Source organism: Sciurus carolinensis, chromosome 1 (genome assembly GCF_902686445.1).
Source record: "Sciurus carolinensis chromosome 1, mSciCar1.2, whole genome shotgun sequence".
Lineage (NCBI taxonomy): Eukaryota > Metazoa > Chordata > Mammalia > Rodentia > Sciuridae > Sciurus > Sciurus carolinensis.
This window is the reverse complement of record NC_062213.1, coordinates 198,000,492-198,018,576: the sequence shown is the minus strand read 5'-3', so window position 1 is coordinate 198,018,576 and position 18,085 is coordinate 198,000,492. Positions and strand designations below refer to the sequence as shown.

General features: G+C 59.0%; 2 protein-coding genes across 2 annotated transcripts; one reads left to right on the top strand and one right to left on the bottom strand.

Annotated features, from left to right (window-relative positions):
- The first annotated feature begins 280 nt into the window (after positions 1 to 280).
- On the top strand, positions 281 to 2,472 carry Srarp (steroid receptor associated and regulated protein). The gene is made up of 2 exons (XM_047524144.1): positions 281 to 408; positions 1,703 to 2,472. The coding sequence occupies exons 1-2, from the start codon at positions 339 to 341 to the stop codon at positions 2,128 to 2,130; spliced, it is 498 nt and encodes a 165-aa protein (XP_047380100.1). The 5' UTR covers positions 281 to 338; the 3' UTR covers positions 2,131 to 2,472.
- Positions 2,473 to 11,273: 8,801 nt separating this feature from the next.
- Positions 11,274 to 14,000, bottom strand: Hspb7 (heat shock protein family B (small) member 7). Its single transcript, XM_047529909.1, has 3 exons — positions 13,718 to 14,000; positions 13,126 to 13,259; positions 11,274 to 12,046 (listed from the first exon to the last, which is right to left on the bottom strand). The coding sequence occupies exons 1-3, from the start codon at positions 13,911 to 13,913 to the stop codon at positions 11,867 to 11,869; spliced, it is 510 nt and encodes a 169-aa protein (XP_047385865.1). The 5' UTR covers positions 13,914 to 14,000; the 3' UTR covers positions 11,274 to 11,866.
- Positions 14,001 to 18,085: the final 4,085 nt, after the last annotated feature.

Sequence of the window (18,085 nt, the reverse complement as noted above, 5' to 3'; positions counted from 1 at the left end):
GTCAGTCAGTTAATAACAGATTTGGGAAACTGAGGCCTGACTGAGAAGGTTCCAGAGACCCAGCCCAAGTCAGGAAGCAGCTAGAGTTGGGAAAACATAGTGTCCCTTTCATAGGAAGCCTGTCCCCTGGACCTAACAACAGTCGTGTTGACATAGCCCTGCCGATCAAAGCAAGCCCCTAACTGCCCCGGGTCAGTTCCTGTGGCTCACTCAGGGATCCGGTCCGGATCTGGTAAATATAAAAGATCTGGCCCCCAGGGTGGAGCGTCTACATCCTGCAAGAGGCAGCGAGGACACGTCCCCTCCTGCCAGCGCTGGACAGGCCCTGTGGCAGCAGCATGGCTCCCTCAGAGGACTCCAGGGACTGGAGAGCCAGTCTCAAAGACACCAGCCTAGAGACCAGCTCTGGTAAGAGGTGGCAAGGGCACCTCAGCCCGGAAGGAAGACCGGCTGAGGGGAGGTGGGCGGGCCAGGTGGGGGTCTGAGGGCAGACACCCTACGGTGACGTGGGGGAGCTTCACGTGCTTCCTGAATTAGCCGCCCTACCAGCACAGAAGTGTCCTTCCAAGTCCGAGCCGGGTGAAGAGTGCATAATCCAGGGAACAGGCATATTATTTAGTTAATGTGAAAAGTTGCTTTTTTAAGAGCACAGACTGTGGATTGAGACAGACCAGCTTTGAGCCTTGCTTTATCGATAAATTGACTGATTTGTCTGTTCACTCTTCTTACCACTTAATAGGCTCTGAGCTAGGGAGGAGACGGGGATCCCTAGGCAGATAACACTGGGCATGGATAGGATTCTCTGAGGCCATGGACAAAATTCTGAGGGGAAAATTCAGGCATGATGGTGCATACCTATAATCCCAGTGACTCAGGAGGCTGAGGCAGGAGGATTCCAAATTAGAGGCCAGCCTCAGCAACTTAGAGAGACCCTGTCTCAAAATAAAAAGAGCTATAGCTCAGTGGTAGTGCACTCCCTGGGTTCAATCCCCAGTACCACAAATAAAATGAAATTAAAAGGGCTGGCGTATAATAGCTCAGTGGTAGAATATTTGCCTCGCATGCTTGAACCCCTGGGTTTAATTCCCAGTGCTGCAGAAAAAGTTACAAATAAGAAAAGATAGTGTGTGCGTGGGGTGTGGTGCGCCATGGTGAGTCCCGAGGACCACCAATGCCACGTGAGTTGAGCTTCAGCTTCCTCACCTGTCAACGGCCTTCCTCTTCCTCTTGACTGAGGACCTTGCTGTTCCCAGTGTGGTCCGTGGACCAACAGAATCCGCATCTCTTGGGAGCTTGTTAGAAAGGCAGCACGTCAGCGTCCCTAGGCCCCACGAGCATGGCCCCTGGGCAGTTCCTGTGCACGGGAACGTGGAGAAGCCCTGGTGTGCTGGACTTGGGCTCCTGGAAGGTAGATGGTGATGAGTTCAGAAACCAGGAGTTCAACTTGGGTCTGGGGTGGGGGCGCCACAGAGCAGCAGGGCGCTTGCCCAGTGTGTGCAAGGCACTGGGTTCCATCCCCGGCGCCACCAAAAATAGCGTGAAGATAAACTTGGGTCTCTCCCATGCTGAAGTCATATTCTAAGTCCCACCTGTCCCGTCACCGTGCATCACTCACCCTACAGAACAGATGAACGAATGACTTGGTGAGAGACCCTGTCCCTTGCTGTGCTCACGCAAACCTTGGTCTTTCCCCTCCTCCTAGGTGGGAAGCTGGCCCGCCGGCAGACGGCCGTGCCCACCGCCCACATGACTGTCATCATCGACTGTGTCCGGGGGAAGCGGCTCTCCCTGGCGGCACCCCCAGTGCTGCCCCAAGCCCCCAGTTGCAGCCAGGGACCTGTCCGTCTACCCATGAAGACCTATATTGTGTTCTGTGGGGGGAACCGGCCCCAATCAGCTCTGGACAGCCCCTTGGGTGGGGGGTGCCTCGCCCAGGCCAAGGATGCCCTGCCATCCTGCAGGGGCGTTGTGGGCCCTGCTTCCCCCGTAGACAGCCTGCCCTGTCCCCAGGGGGTTCCTAAAGTCAAGGGGAGCCCCTTAAAGACTGGGCCAGCAAGGTCTTCAACCTGGGGGACAGTCAAGGGCTCCCTCAAAGCTCTCTCTTCCTGTGTCTGTGGGCAGACTGATTAACGGGAAGGGCAGGCTGTGGGAAGAGGGGTTGCCATACCAGGTCCCAAAGTCCGGGGGCTGTGACTCCCAGGCCAGCCTCCCTTCCCCAGGCCCACTAAAGGACAAGGGAGACAGCCGTCTGGTGCACGCCTGTGTCCTCCGTCCTTCCTGTCCCTGCCAGCCTTTCAGCCAAGGCCCACCAGGACACCCCTGCATGGAAAGAGACTAATGGTTGACCAGCGGATACTAAGGGAGCATCTTCTACGTGCTGGCCCTGGGCAGAGCTGGGGACATCCTTCTGGTTTTCTTGAAGCTTATATTCTCGGGGCTGGGGGTGGGAAGAAGAGTCCAACAAGCAACCAAATAAATAAAGAAGGTGATTTTGAACCCCGGTGAGTGCTAGGCAGGAACGGAAGCCAGCTGCCAGGCAGGCGTGGCTGGGGGACAGCGCTCCTGATACGGTGCTTGGGAGAGCCTCGCAGAGCAGGGGACACTTAAGGGACTGTTGGAAAGGTGGGAAGCAGCCGGCCCTGTGGGAATCCAGCCTCGCCCACCTGCTGCATCTTGACGCAGGTGGACCATGGCGGGGGCCGGTGCCCCTGCGTGACAGGCAGGGCTGGCATGCGGCTGCTGTCATCTTGGTTCAGATGCAGGCGCGGAGGCGGCTGGGAGGGCATGGGCCACTGGATGGGCCACTCGAGGGTGTGGCAGGGGGTTGGGAGGCTTGGGGCAGTGGCCAAAGGAAACTCAATCCCAGAAGGCAGCCTGGGGCGACCTGAGGATCCAAGCTAGCACGTAAGGAGAACTGGCTTCCCTGAAGGGAGGAGGTGCTCAGAAGTGAAACGGGCATCACATCCGAGCAAATGGAGATGGTTTATTGAGCATCGCCCACACCAGGCTCATACTGCCCGCTAGGGATGCAGGAAACAAGTGAGCACGTCCCCACAGGGCCGTCCCGTTCCAAAGCAAGGCGGGGTCACTGATGGCGTAAGCGCCTGGATAAAAACTGCCAAACGTTCATTTATTTGTTCAGTGACAATTTGGCTAGGCGTCTACAAACCCTGACAATGAACACACACTGGCCATTTCCTCTGTGCCTGGGAACCGAGGTCCTCACGATGTGGTGTAAGGGAACACTGTTTTTGTGCCCATTTCACTAGTTAGGAACAGAGGCACAGAGAGGCTGAGGACTGCTCTCGAGGTCCACAGGCTGGTACAGTTGAGTTTAGTCTGGTGCCCAAGTTCTCATTCCTAACGGTGGGCCTCATTCCGGAAGAGTCTCTTCTGGGCAGAGGGGACCCCGAGAGACTAGACGCAACTCTGCTCCAGCAGCGTACAGCCTGGTGGGCAAGAAAAGAAGGGAAGCAGTTACCAGCTCCCAATAAGTGCAGTTGCAAGAGCTGGGCATGATGGCACATACCTGTAGTCCCCGTCACTTAGGAGGCGGAGGCAAGTTCAAGGCCAGCCTTGGGAACTTAGTAGAACCCTGTCCCAAAGAAGGGAAGGAAGCTCTGTGGCAGAGTGCCCTGGGTTCAATCCCCAGTACGGTAGTAATAACAATAACATAACAACTGTGATGGTTTAGGTCAGAGGTGTCCCCCAAAAGCTCACGTGTGAGGCAATGCAAGAAAGTTCAGAGGTGAAGTGATAGGGTTATGAGAGTTTTTAACTCAATCAGTGCATTAATCCCCTGAGAGGGATTAACTGGGTGGTAACTGTGCTGCCGGAGGTGGGTCCCTGGGGGCGCGCCTTTGAGGTACATATTCTGTCCTAGTTGAGCAGAGCTCTCTCTGCTTCCTGGTGCCATGTCCCCAGCTACTCTCCTCCGCCACACCCCTCTGCCATGTCCTGCCTCATCCTGCGTCCAGAGCAATGGAGCTGTCTGTCTATGGACTGAGACCTCTGAAACTGTGAGCCCCTAAAGAAACTTTTCCTTCTCTAAAATTGTTCTTCTCGGGTCTTTCAGTCACAGCGGTGAAAAAGCTGACTAAAACAATAAACATAAATAAAATAAAAATTTTAAAACACAAGTGTAACAGCAAGGGAAACAGAGATGTCAGGCACAGAGGAAGGTGACCGGTTCACTCTGGGGACAGGAGGTCAGCAAGGGCATCCTGCAGGAAGTGACAGCTAAACAGATCTGACCAGAGAGTGAGTACGCAAGGGGAGGGGTCATTGATTAGTCACCAGTGTATGCCAGGCTCTGGGCTAGACCCTGGAATGGATCAATGAATCAGACAGACAAGGCCTAGCATGAAGGAGCTTGTCCTCTAGTTGGGGACAGGGGCAGAGGTCAAATTAGAGATCAAAGAGATTATGAATCTTTAGATTTCGTTCTGAATGGAACACAGGAAATCGTGAGCAGAGACACCAGGCCCAAGCTCGCCTTTGAAAAGAACGTAGGCAGACTGTTGGAAGCCCTGGAGGCTGAGAGAAGGGAGCCACTAGAGAGGAGGTGACAGTTATAATCTGGATGAGGGCTGGTGGTGGAGCTCAGTAGTAAAGCTCTTATCTGGCATGCGTGGGGCAGTGCAAAAGTAGAGTAACCTGGGCGACATATGCCTATTAGGAAAGCTATCTTGAGGTCAGCCTAAGTCAAGGCTGCAGAGACCCCTAAGACCCTGGAGAAAAGCAGGCTTGTGGCTGCACATCCACACCCCCACCAGGAGGTGTCGCCCTATCCTCAGACTGGCGAGCACTGCGCCCCCACAGAAGCACCTGCCAGCAACTTGGTGGGTGTTTCCCAAGTCAGGCTTCCTTCTAATCAACGCCCTTTCATCCAGAAAAACAAGTGGTCGCTTTGTGCCAGGCATGGTGACATTTCAGAATTAGTAGTGGGGTCTTGGTGAAGATTCAGAGGGATCATTCGTTTATCACTTGCTCAGTAAAGGCAGTCACTATTACTATTGTCTAGATTTTTTTTTTTTTTGGTAACCACGATTGAACCCAGTGAGTTCAGAGGTATTTAACCACTGAGCCACATCCAGTCCCTTTTGTTTAGTTTTATTTTGAAACAGGGTCTTGCTAAGTTTCTTAGGATCTCGCTAAGTTGCTGAGGCTGGCTTTGAACTTGTGATCCTCCTGCCTCTGCCTCCTAGCTGCTGGGATTACAGTCGTGTACCACCATGTGCGCCTTAATTCTTTTTTTTTTTTTTTTTTTCCTGATGGTACTGAGGATTGAACTCAATGGTGCCAATCAGTGGGCTACATCCCAGGCCTTTTATTTTTTAATTTTGAGAGGGGGCCTCACTGAGTTGCCCAGGCTGACCTTGAACTTGCCATGCTCCTGCCTCAGCCTCCTGAGTCTCCTGGATTACCGGTGTGCCCCACCGCGCCTACAGGCCAGGCAGTTCTTAGGCACCACCGGCAACACCAGTTGACTTCACCCGTTACAGCCTTGGCAGTGGGTATGATTTTCATTGCTTTACAGATGAGAAAACGGAGGCACAGAGATCACCAACCAGAGAGAGGCAGAGCCCAGACCCAAGCCTGGCGTGGAAGCAGAGTGTGCTTTAGGCACTTGATGCACACTTGCTGAGTGAGTGAGTGAGGGCGGGCCTGGTGTGCAGGGAGGTTTGGTGACTCAGCGGGTGAGTGGGGCCCTCCACGTGGTGGAGGGCGAGCCGGAACGTGGGAAGACAACCGGTTCAGCAGGGCCCAGGCATACAGAGACCCCTGGGACGTGTGGGGACGGGGGCGCAGCTGCTGATCCCTCCCCTACTGCAGCTCTGATCTGGGGCTGAGGCTGGTGACAGGAGAGCCAATGGCATGGAGGTGGGTGACAGTCACTCAGAGGAGGCTTGGAGGGAGGCCCGAGGTAAAGGAAGCATGGAGCATTTGGGATGGGCTGGGGCAGTACAGCTCTGTGGCAGGGCGCTTGTCTAGCATTCACGAGGCCCTGGGCTCCGTCCCCAGTGCTGCCTAAGTAAATAAAATTTTTTTTTAAATAAGCAAAAAACACCCCTGGGTGCCTCCATGCAGTCTGCGCTGTCTGGTTCCCGGGGGGCTGAGCTGCTTCACTTCCCTGAGAGCCACCTGACCACTCTGTGATTGTAAACAACACACAGAAATGGCACACAGGTGTGTACAGGTAAGCAGCTTCTGTCCTGCCCTGCGGCCGGGCCCTGCCCTCCACACCCCGCCATGGAAGAAGTGCATGCACTTCGGTGTCCCCTGATCTATGCCTGCGTCCTTGGAGTCCCCCTTGAACTGGGGGCAACATCTTACTGGTTCCCTCATTAACCCCGAGGCAAGGAAAATGTGAGTGTGGGGGGTGCTGGGGATGGAACCCAGGGCCTGCTCGCAGCAGGCCAGCGCTCCCCTGAGCTCCACCGCAGGCCGAGGTGAGCAGAACCTTCAGTGGGAAGGTCAAAGGGCAGAAGCCTCTTTTGGAAAAACAGTCTGGGGGTTTCTCAAAGCAGCACGGAGCCACCACGAGACCCAGCTGCTCCACTCCGGGCCCACACCCACGGGCACAGGAAGACGCGCTCATACGAAGGTCGCGTGTCAGTCGTATAAGTCACAAAAGCCTAGAGGTGAGAACAGCCCAAGTGACCATCGACTGACGAAGGGATGGACAAATGCAGTGTCCGTTTGAAACAGAGGTGGCTTGACCTTAGATTTTTTTCTACCAACCCGGATTATAGGTCCCTACTGGCTGACTCCACCAGTGGACGGCAAGTGGACGGCGTCACTGAACCAGGGAGTGGAACCTGAGTGCGAGAATCGCCCCAGGTTGGCTGCCACGCCTCTCAGGGTTAAGTCCCCAATGTCACAGCACCCAAGCAACCTGCCTCTCCTCTCCGGCCCCCTGGTCAGCAGCCTGGCTCTGTGCCCTTCCGGGAGCAGCCAAAGGACCCTCACCCCTTCTTGTAGCCCCCAAGCCCCCACAGGAGGCCCCAGGGCTTGGCACTGGCCCCTGCTGGCTGTGGGCAGAGGGCACCCGGGCGCCGGCTGAGGCTGGCCTGGCTGTGCTGACTGTAAACAGCAACCCCGCAGAGCCCGGCGCGGGCACAGGCCGGCAGGCTCCAGCACCTCTTGTTTGGGGCTAGAACCTGGCTAAGTGGGACCTTGTCTTGCCCGGAAAGCCACCACCACCACTGCACAAGAGCTTGGCGCTTCCCCAGTGTCCACTAAACCCTGCTGCTGGCCACACAGAGCCACCTGGGAGGGCAGCCTGCCCGCCTTGGAGACCCCTTCCATCTCTGCCCCCAGGGCCCAGGCTGGGCCTCCTTTGAGGGGCAGGAGCTTTAAGCTCCTGTCACGACGGGGCTGGGGACAGTGAGGGTCTCTGGGGGCACGGGGATCAAATCTAAATGAGACCCCAGCAGCCGAGGCTTCCTGGGCGTCCTCCGTGCCAACCGCGTGCCAAGCACTTCACACGTTTGATTCACTGAATGTACAAGCAACCCCAGCAGGTGGGGACCATGGGCCATTTTACGGAAGTCCCACTGAGGCGGGGGTTGAGTCACCTGCTCGGAATCGCAGGGCTCAGAAGCAGCAGGTCTAGATCCGCCCCCAGGCAGTCTGGCTCCAGGGTCCTTGACTGACACCCCCACTCTTGACTGAGGCTGGTCAGATTCTTTTTCAGTCCATAAACATTTGCATTGTCCCTTTTCCATCCATTAGTCATTTTTTTTTCTTTTTTTTGCGGTGCTGGGGGTCGAACCCAGGGCCTTGTGCTTGAGAGGCAAGCACTCTACCAACTGAGCTATGTCCCCAACCCCCCCTTTTCCATCCAGACTCAGGAGCAAGATGACAGACTAAGGTGCTGTCCAGCATGGGGAGCGGTAGCCCGACGGGCTGGGGAGCAGGAGGAGGGAGGTGGCGTCCATGGAGGGACAGGGCCTGAGATCTTCATTTCACCTCCACCGCTAACTTGCTGTGTGACCCTGGGAAAGGCCTACCCCTCTCTGGGCCTAGGTTTCCCCATCGTATCATGAGTTTTGGCTGGCTCCCTGAGAGGCGGCACTGGCCAATCAAGTAGGGTGGCCTCCTACTCTGCCCGCCCTCCCCGCCAGGCCCACGCTACTTTCATACCAATTGGCTTCCTTTGGAAGACGAGGTTTGGGAAGGGGGTCTGAACGTCAGCCTGGGGCTTCTTGTGCTTTGTGATTGAGTTGGCACCTCTGGAGGGTTTTCTGGAGGAAGAGGCCTTTGACCTTAAAAAAGGGAACATCTTCTGTCTTCTTACAGGGCTGGGGCCTTCAGAGAAACAGAGGCAGCACAGAGACCCCCTTTCCAACCCCGATTCTTACAAACAGGCAGAAAGATTTCAGACATGTCACTCAGAGTAACAGGCGTGAGTTTACTAGATGGGATAGGAAGGGAGAACAGGGGACCCTCTTAAAGGAGAGAGTGGGTCCTCTCAGACCAGAGGGACAGGGGCCTCTCTGCCCTCGCGGTAACAGGGCTCCTGGGACATTTCCAGAGAGGCCCGCCCACGTCCACCTCTTGACTTTTGACTGACAACAGGATGACATCAGACTTTCAAGTCCCCACGGTGCGTGACAGCTCTGGGTCACTTTGGCCCTCACTGACTGGTTCTACTTGGAATCCGTTCTTACGGATTTTATGATTAGGAGGAATTATCTTTATCTCCCCGAGTTCTCAAACCTGGTCTGCGTAAGGGTCAGGGAAGTGCCCCTGCAGGGTTGTGTTGTCCTGGCCCTGAGGCTGCTTTTCTCCTGCCATAACAGGTGGTTTGCTGAGGAAGGTAACAGACCTGGGACTTAAGCCAGACAGGGCTGCGGGTAAATCGCTTCTTAAACGTGAAAGCGGTGTGTGCGGACAGCACAGTGGCCCTGGGCTATAGAATTACTCCCTAACCTCATGTCCCCACCACTCAGTGGTCTGTCCCCTATCACTCTTAGGGTCTATGCACCACCTGGCCTAGACTTCCCCACAGGTCTCCAGGACAGAGGTTACATCCTTTCCACTTCCCCAAAAGTTACAAGCCCTGCAAGTCCCCTTTCCCTGAAGGAGCTGTGGGTGGGTGGGGGGTCCATGGCTTCCTGTTTGGGTGGGGGTGGATTGATGGGGCTGACCCAGCAGAGAACTCTCAGAGCGTCAAAGATTCAAATCCCAGCCAGGCAACTTACAAGCTGGGTGACCTTGGGCCAGTTACTTGTCCTCTCTGAACCTCCATATCCTTCTCCGTCAGATTATAATTAGTACCTACCTTGTGGGACGGCGGTGGGGATGAGCAGTGCGCCTGGCACACACTGGGCGCTCAATGAATGAGCAGCTAAAATTACTCCTCCCGGGCGGGGGCAGCCCGGCCTATGTTTAGCCTGGAAGGGGTCCGCGGAGACAAAGCCGCCCGGCCGCCTGCGGCCGGGGGTGGAGCCGACGATCGGCGGGCGGCGCCCCCACGTCCCCGCCTTCGCCTGCCGCAGGGTCACCTTGGCTGGAGCGCCGGCCAAGGGCTCCCTGAGACCGGACCAGCCCTGTCCCTAGCGGCCGATCGCCCCGGCGCAGCCCTGGTGCCCCACACTGCGATGCCACCGGGAAGTCGCCCCCTTTCCCATCCCGAGGCAGCTGCTTGGCTGGGGTCCCGGCGCCCAGGCAAACTTGACCTTGGGTGGGGGGCGAAGACGCGAAGCCCGTTGGGCCTGTCCCCACCCCCAGCCCCGCGCGGATGAATGTCGGGTCTGCAAATAGCCCAGTGGAATCAGTGAGTCATGGAGGCTGGAAATACCGCACCCCTTCTCCTCCCCTCCCGTCCTCTGACCGCAGTGCCTGGTACTCCGATTTCAGTCGTGTCTGGGGGTGTTCGGAGTGGGGGTTCCTCCAGAGAGCCCCCCCGGTTCCAGCCGGCTGTGTGACCTTGGGCCAGTCTCTCAGCCTCTCTGGGCCCCAGAGCCTCCATCGGGTAGAAGGACTTCAAAAGTCAGGCGACCTTGTGCAACCTTCCCAATTTTGTGTCCCTTCGCCTGGGACAGTGCTGGGTGCAGTTCTGGGTACATAGTCACGAACCATAAATGTCTCTTGAATGGAAAGGGAGGAGGCAGGCAACTGGGGGGCTGAGTGTGCAGAGATTTTCACTGAAATAATCCTGGGATTCCTGCAGGTGGGTCTGGGGAGCCCAGGGAGGCCAGGGGGCACCCCTGTTCCCTGAGGACTTGAACTTGAACTTGTCTGTTTATCCTGGGGTTCCCCCTCCTGGCTGGGTAGAGGAGTCCAGGTGGTGGACCCCACAGTCTGCAGGGGTTCCAGCCCCCGACTCTCCGGGGGCCCCACCCCATCTCCCCCAGGGCCCTGCACCCCAAGGGCTGAGGCAGGGGCGCCACCTGCCTGGCCCCCAAAGACTGAGCCATGACTCGCCCTCACCCTTCTGTGTGGGAGACTGAGCTAGTCTTTGGGGCGGTTGAGGCTCCCCAGGTTGAAGGTCGGTGGGCTCCCTAGCCTGGCTCCGGGACCAGGAGGGAACTGGACTGAAGGGCTTCCTGTGACCGCCCTTCCCAGCAGGATGAGGAGCGTGGGGTGCAGCGCCCCTGAGAGGAACCTCAGTGCTCAGAGGCGGGGGCTGCCAGCAGCTGAGGCATCCTGGGTTCAAATCCCACCTTCAGCGACAAAGCCTGACACCCAACAGCTCAGACTCGGTTTTCCCGTTGATGAAAATGGAAACACTAAGTCTGGTGTTTTGGCTTTTTTGGGGGGTACTGAGGACTGAACCCAGGAGTACTCCACCACTGAGCCACATCCCCAGCCCTTTTTATTTTTATTTTGAGACAAGGTCTTGCTACATTGCCCAGGCTGGCCTTGAACTTTCCGTTTTTCTGCCTCGGCCTCGTGAGTTGGCGGGATTACAGGTTTTGGCCCCAGTTCCCAGGCTAATCCGATTTTCGAATGCTCCCAATCCAGCCTCCGCCATTGGTTAGTGCTGAGTATTTGAGGGATCATGAGACGTGCGGGCGTGTGCATGTGTGCGTGTGCATGCGTGTGCATGGGTATGCACATGTGTGTGTGCCTGAGTGCATGTGTGTGTGTGTGCATTACACACACCGAGCTCTAGGTTCATAGATTGAGAAGAGGGAGGGACGGCTTCGAGATCCCTGTTCCCACCCGCACCCCGGGGTCCTGTCTGCTGGAGAGCAGCCTCACTTTGGCCCAGCCTCACCTGGAGGCACCAGCAGGTCGGGCACAGCAGGAGTTTCACACCGTTTATCACCAACCAGCTGTATTGGAAAAACCCCATCTGCGCACAGACACAACGTGCCCAGCCTGGCACAGCTGGCTGGCTGGGGCACAGGGCAGCGGGCAGCCTGCCATCTGGTTTGGGGCTTGGAGGGCGGCAGAGGGAGGTTTCCGGGATGGCCGTCCCCTGGCCTCCCTGGGCCCCGCAGTTCCATCCGGATGGGCACCTCTGCCTGTGGCCTCCTCTCGTCTGCTCCCTGTGGCCAGGGCAGTTCCCGTCCCCAGACCGCTGCCCGTGCCTTGCAGAGAGTCCACAGATCAAAGGATTGGTCTGTCTGTCTGCTCTGCAGATGATTCGCACCAAAGCCCTGCCTGTCCCCATCCTCTTTCCCCGAAGTGGGTTCTGTGGGAATTAAGTAAAGGAGACCATATCTGGAATCTGGGGTCCACGGGTGAGGCAAGGGGGTCCCTGGCCTGCCCTGGGCAGAGGGGCTGGCCCGCCTGGGGCCTGGGGCTGTGGGGGCTGAGAGGTCCTGCAGGCTGTCGTGGAGGGGCAGGGAGACGCGGCTGGCAGGCCAGCCGGGGGAGGTGACTGGGGAGGGCGGGGCGGGGGAGGCCCTCAGATTTTTATCTCCGTCCGGAAGATCTGCTGGACATGCTCTGTGTGCGGGTGACGCCGCGCCCGGATGGTGAGGCTGCCGTCCTCCCGCAGGGCTGAGGTCACCGATGTCGGGTCCACGTCCTCCGGCAGCTGACACTTGTGAGCAAAGGTGTTCATGACCGTGCCGTCTGCCGCCAGCTGTGGAGGGCCATAGGTCAGGCAGGCCGTCCCCGCCTGTCCTGTTCACCTCAAGCCTCAAGCCCTTCTCCCCAGTCCTATCCCAGCCGGGCCCGAGGGCTGAGGGCTTCTGCTGTCAGGTGTGGAGGGGTGGCCAGGGCAGCCACTGGCTCTGCAGGGACAGGTGCAGACGTGCATGGAGGGGCTCCAGGAGTCCCAAGGGAGGACAAGGGGCTCGGCGCCGGGGTGGCCTCAGCAAGGGCAGAGGCTGTGACAGATAGGACTCTGGATTCCTTAGCAATGCCCTCTTGGATACCCAGACACACGGGGCCTGCCCACCAGGACCAGGCCACCACCCACCCCCGCAGCTCAGCCAGCACATAGCGTCCAGAGGAGTCTAGCCGGCTGAGTCACTGTCAGGGTGGCAGGGCTGGCACGTGCTGCCCCTGGCCCTGGTCCTTGGCACCGGTGGCCGGGTTCTCAGGACCAGCTCCGTGTGCCCAGGGGAGGAAGCCCCTGGGGTCAGAGGAGCCTGTGCTCATCTCTGACAGGCGACTGGCCACCGTGGCCTGGGGCCACTTCCTCAGCAGACCGGGCCACGCCTTTCTCTGGGGCGAAGGCCCCAGTGTCTCCTGGGAGCTCAGACTGAGGGACTCTGGTGACCCAGTGACCCTGGGACCTGTGGGTGAGGAATGTGTGGTCTGGAGCGTGTGACCCTCAACCACAGGGACTCTGTCCAGCCTCGGACCCAGGTGGGGGGCGGGGAGGGGAGGCCTCTGCCACCAGAACTGCCTCCTCATGCCACCCTCGTCATCTACCTCCTGTCCCTCGTGACTCACCCCTTGGGTCCCCTCTGTCCACATCCCTCCATCCCTCTCCCACCCACCCCCATTGGGCTCCTGAAGGCCGAATCTGGCAGCTTTCAGAGGGTGGGGGGACCCCTGCCCCAGGAGCAACAGGGACGAGCTCTCCAGCTGGCCCTGGGCGAGTTTGGGTGGGGAGGGGACACAGGTGAGGGTCTGGGGTCTCAGGGTGGAGGTGGGAGTAGGGGACGCTGAGGGTGGGGCCAGGCAGGGGATGCAGGGGGAGGCCCAGCTCACCTTCTCAGCCCGCACCTCGATGTGGTTGTTGGAGGTGGTGACGATGATGTCCTCGGGCGAGAAGTCCCTCACGTCCACCGCAAATTCATAGGCGTCTCCGAGGGTCTTGATGTTGCCAGGCCCCGTGGGGCGGGCTGTGGGGAGGGCACATGAACTGGGCACGGGCAGGGGTGGTGTCCAGAACCTGCCCTCGGTCCTCTCCTGGAAGCAGGTGGCTGTCCCAGGCCACCTCCCCTCGGCTGAGCTCGGGGCCCCTCCTCACCGTCCTGGCCCAGCTTCCGTGGGGGTGGCCTCCCTCGACACGTAGTGTGCGTGCCTGTGCGTGCGTGTGCATGTGTGTGGCACCGTCTGCAGCGGCCCACGCAGGCGGGAGGCTCAGGGTGCCTGCCGCACCTGCCACACCTCCGCCCTCCAGCCCTCTGGGGTCCTAGCCAGAGCCTGGTCACAGGTGCACGGTCACTGAAGCCACATCTCACCCCAGGGCCACCATTGCTCCTTTGAGGTCCACCTGTTTCCAAGGCCACCTCTGTCTGGCAGCACAAGTGGTCCCCAGCCCGAGCATCTCCCCTCCCCTCAAGCCCCCAGCACTTGCCTGGGAAAGCCAGGGGCTCGGAGTGGGGTCGCATGAAGCTGCCGAAGTCCTCGGAAAACATGCTCAAGGCCTTCTCCATGGGTGGGTCCTGGGCTGGGAGGGCCCGGGAGGCTGAGGAGGAGGAGGAGGAGGAGGAGGAGGAGGAGGAGTGGAAACTTCTCTCCGCTCTGAAGGAGGAGGAGGTCCGGTGGCTCATCCACAGGCGGCACCGGGCCCTGTCCAGGCGGACAGAGGCTGGGCAGGAGAAGGATGTGGGCGCAGGCCTCCCGGGGAGCGTGCTGGGCCCAGACTGCCAGCGCTTTATAAGGCCCGACGGTCCCTGGGCCCAGGGCCAGCCCCCTTGTCTACCAGCTAAATTTAGGCCTCTGCATGGCCCGGAGGGGGCTGGAAATCTTCTCCGAGAACCGGGGCTGCTGACAGCCCGACACACGCAGGACGGAGGGCTGAGCTCACCCTGACATTCCAGGCCTGGCTCCAGCCCCACGGCCTCCGCACCCCACAGGGCAGGCTGGGCCCTGTCCCCTGGCCCCGTGCTGGAGTCCTGTGCTGCCCTAGAACTCTGTAGGTTTGGTGACTCCCCCAGCAGCTCGGGGACTCTCTCGGGACTGTGCTTCCCCCATCAGAGTGCTCCTTGAGGCCCTAGAGGGACGGGACCCCTGCTGGGTGCTGGGCAGGCCTGGGCAGCCCTGTGGGGTGGGTAGAGTGTGCAGCTGTGGCTCTGCCAGCTCCCTCGGGGACCTGGATTCCTTGTCCCCTACCCCCTTCTCGGAACACTTAGGGGCCCAGAGAGAAGAAAGCTGGCAGTGCCAGGCAGGGCTGGGGGTTGGGCCCACACTGGGGGTGGGGCAGATAATTTGGTCATTGTCCCTAAAGATCTAGGAGGTCAAGTTCCCAGCAACTGCCAGCTTGACCTCCAGCTCAGAGGAGATCCTGGGCTGCAGGCGGGCAACTCTGAGCTAGAGGAGGATTCTGGACCCAGAGTCCCCCCTGGGAGCTCTCCAGCAGGGCCCCCTCGAACCCCCAAGCTCACAAGGAGGAGGAATTGTGCCCATTTTATAGACTGAGAAATGGAGCCTCAGAGGACTAGACCCCCCTTGTGAAGGGACAGGGGTGGGACTGGAAGCCGGAGGTGTCGGATTCCAGACCCTCCTGAAGGTGCGCTGTGGCAACAGGCTGGCCCAGAGCCCAGAGAAGCCCACCTGTGCCCCCTGCTCAGAGAGCCGTGGCTGAGGGGCTGGGCCAGGAGGTGGACGCAGGGGATGGCTCTGTCCAGGTGGCGGTCTGGGGCCTTTGCTCTGCTCCAACGCCTCCCCTTCCTTCCCTCACCCGAGACCTCTGATTGCTCAGTGCACCGGAGCCCCGTCCAGGTGCCCCGTCTCTGTGGCAGGGCCTTCCTGTGCTCTAAGACCTCTGTGCAGTGTCCCCTTCCCCCTATGAGGTGTCACAGGGTGGGGGTGTTACTGCAGGGAGGCCGCCCCTCCCCCGGTCCCCATGAGGCCCAGCTTGGAGCTTCACCCTGGGGGCTCCTGCACAGGGCCGTCACTGGGCAGGGCAGGGCCCGGGGCCAGGGTGGCACTGGAGCAAGAGGAGTCCGTCTCCCCATGGAGATTCTGGCCTGTGTTGGCCTATCTTGACGGAGGGGGTTCTGGCAGTGCCCAGGGAAGGTACCAGCAGTGAGGTGAGGTGGGGGCAGGACGGGGGGCCCAGGAGCCCACAGCAGGAGCCAGGGCTAAATGCAGACACTCAGTCATGGTGCTGAGGGCCTGAGTCATGGCCCCTGGATGTCGGATCCCTTTACCCACCCCGCCCACCAGCCCTCCTCCCCTTTCCCCCATCCTGAGGCGTCATCCACACAAACACTGAATGCTTCAGTGGCCAGGAGGGACCTCAAAAGGTCATGAAGGCCATTCCTCAACACCAGGCTGGCCTGTGGGTCACAGGGATAGGAGGAGCTTCAAAGACGATCCAGTCCTTTGAATCCAGGGCGTCCCCATCCAAACCCAGCTCCCCAAAGCCAGCTGGGCCCAGGCCTGTAATCCCAGCCACACAGGAGGCCGAGGCAGGAGGACCGCAAGTTCAAGGCCAGACTGGGCAACCTAGCAAGACCCTGTGCCCAAATGAAAAGTAGAAAGGCTGGGGATGTAACTCATTGGCCAAGCACTCCTGGGTTCAATCCTCAGTTCTGGGGGAGAATAACTCACCAAGGTTCTGATTTGGGGCGTTGGGAGGAACCAGGGACCTGTTCTCAGCTCCCACAGCTAGCCCGAGGACACGCTCTGGAAGCTGTGGTGGAGCACCTGCCCGGCGTGCCGGGCACTGTTCTAGGCAGGGGACTTGGACGTCGGAGGCACAGCCCTCACAAGCTTAGGCGCACACTGTGCCCAGGCTAACCTCATGGGCAGAAGAGGAAACCGAGGCTCCCAGTGGCGAGAGAGTTGGGGTGGCACAGCTGCTCTGGCCTCAGACCTGCATGTCTGCCAGGCACTTGGAGAAACTGGGGGCTGGGGCGGGGGCAGTGGCTTTGGGAGGGACCTGCCTCGGGCACTGGGTTCCCTCGCTGCCCTCTTCTCAGTTTCCTGGTGCTCGCAGGACCAGGGAGTGAGGGCGTGGGCGGTGGGTTGGCTGTGGGGTTGTGGTGGCAGCTGCCTGAGACCAGAGACTGGGGCTTGGGGTGTCTGCAGGGCAGCCAGCTATCCTGTGACTGTCCATGGTGGCAGGCGGGAGAGGCCGAGGTGAGGGCCGGCCGTTCTGTGCAGAGCACAAGCCCCCACCCCTGAAGTTGCTCCCATTCGAATTGACTTGGCCTGCTGTCCAGGGGCAAAGGCAGCCCAGGGTCCCAGAACTGAGCCAGTCCTGGGAGGACCACTGAGATTTTCAGAGCAGTGGCTTTGGGGTGGGTGGCAATTGTCCCATGTCTCTTGCCCAAAGTGGCAAAGGTACAAACCTTCAGTATTGTACCCAGACCATGGCTGGAGGAGTTCCAGGTAGATAAAGTCTAGGTCTGAGTTCAGCCTCTGCTGTGTGACCTTGGCCAAGTGAACGCACCTCTCTGGCGCTCTATTTATCCTCTGCATTGATGAGGACACCCTGACTCACAGGGTGAGGCCAGGATGGACTGAGTTGCAGATGCAGAGCCCCCGGCCAGAGCCAGTGTCCCCGATTGCTGTGGGTTTGAGAGGCAGATCTCTGAGACTTGAGGGCCCAGACACAAGATCAAGTCCAAGTTCCTCACCCAGCTCTGGAGGCCTCCAGTCTCCCCAGCTCACTGCCCTTGGGCTCCTCCTGCCCCTGAACAAGACGGGGCCACCAAGGCAGCACCACCTCTGGGTGGGAGTCCTGGCTCTGCCCTGGGCCTGCGACTTGTGTTTCGCTGTTAGTGGTGGGATTTTGAGATGGGTCCTGGGGACTGGCATTCCTGGGCTCAAGCGATCCTTGTGCCTCAGCCTCCCAAGTAGCTGGGACTACAGGTGCCACCACACCCGGCCTCTCTGATCTCGGGCAAGAAACCTCACCTCTTGTGGGCTGGGGTTGTGGCTCAGTGGTAGAGCACTTGCCTGGCATGTGTGAGGCCCTGGGTTGGAGTTTCAGCACTGCAAATAAATAAATAAAAGTAAAGGTCCATCAACAACTGAAATATATACTTTTTTTAAAAAAAAGAAAAAAAGGAAACATCACCTCTCTACAATGTCATTTCTTTCCAACAGGATGATACTGCCAGGCACGGTGATGCATGCCTGTAATCCCAGCAGCTTGGAAGGCTGAAGCAGGAGGATCACAAGTTCGAGGACAGCCTCAGCAATTTAGGGAGGCCCTAAGCAACTTAGTAACACCCTGTCTCAAAATTTAAAGGAGGGGCCTGGGGATGTAGCTTAGTGATCGTGTGCCCCTGGGTTCAATCCCTGGTAGAAAACAAAACAAAACAAACAAAACAACAGAACAGGCTGAACCTGCCACCTCACTGGGTCTCCAGGAGCACTCAGTAACTGGAGGACGGAGTCCCCGTGGGCACTCAGCAGGTGCCTCCACGCAGCCTGCCTCTGCTGGGGGGCTTCCTCCTCCTCGCCCCTCTCCTTTTCTGTTTTTTCAACCCCCTTCCATGCCAGCCCTGAGAACCCGGAGCCCTGAGCCTCAGCTCAATGGAGGACCCCCTCGTGGTCCTGCCAGGAGCACCAGTGTCCCCCTTCCGGTCCCCAGGACTGCTGCAAGGTCAGCTGCCACTCTGCCAGCTCTGGAGTGGAGGGGACCCTCCCACTCCCTCCCCGGTCCCTGGCTGCTCTGCTCTGCAGGCTCAGGGGACCCAGTTCTGGTTGGTTTGTCAAGGACGTTCCCAATGCCACAGTGAGCCTGGCCAGCGGGGGAGGGGAGGAT

Excerpts from the sequence above, each read along its gene's own strand:
- Srarp (XM_047524144.1), top strand. The coding sequence starts at position 339 with ATGGCTCCCTCAGAGGACTCCAGGGACTGGAGAGCCAGTCTCAAAGAC. Across the intron at positions 409-1,702 it reads CAGCCTAGAGACCAGCTCTG|GTGGGAAGCTGGCCCGCCGG; the intron begins GTAAGAGGTGGC and ends CCCTCCTCCTAG.
- Hspb7 (XM_047529909.1), bottom strand. The coding sequence starts at position 13,913 with ATGAGCCACCGGACCTCCTCCTCCTTCAGAGCGGAGAGAAGTTTCCAC. Across the intron at positions 13,260-13,717 it reads CGAGCCCCTGGCTTTCCCAG|CCCGCCCCACGGGGCCTGGC; the intron begins GCAAGTGCTGGG and ends CCCTCCCCACAG. Across the intron at positions 12,047-13,125 it reads TCGAGGTGCGGGCTGAGAAG|CTGGCGGCAGACGGCACGGT; the intron begins GTGAGCTGGGCC and ends GGCCCTCCACAG.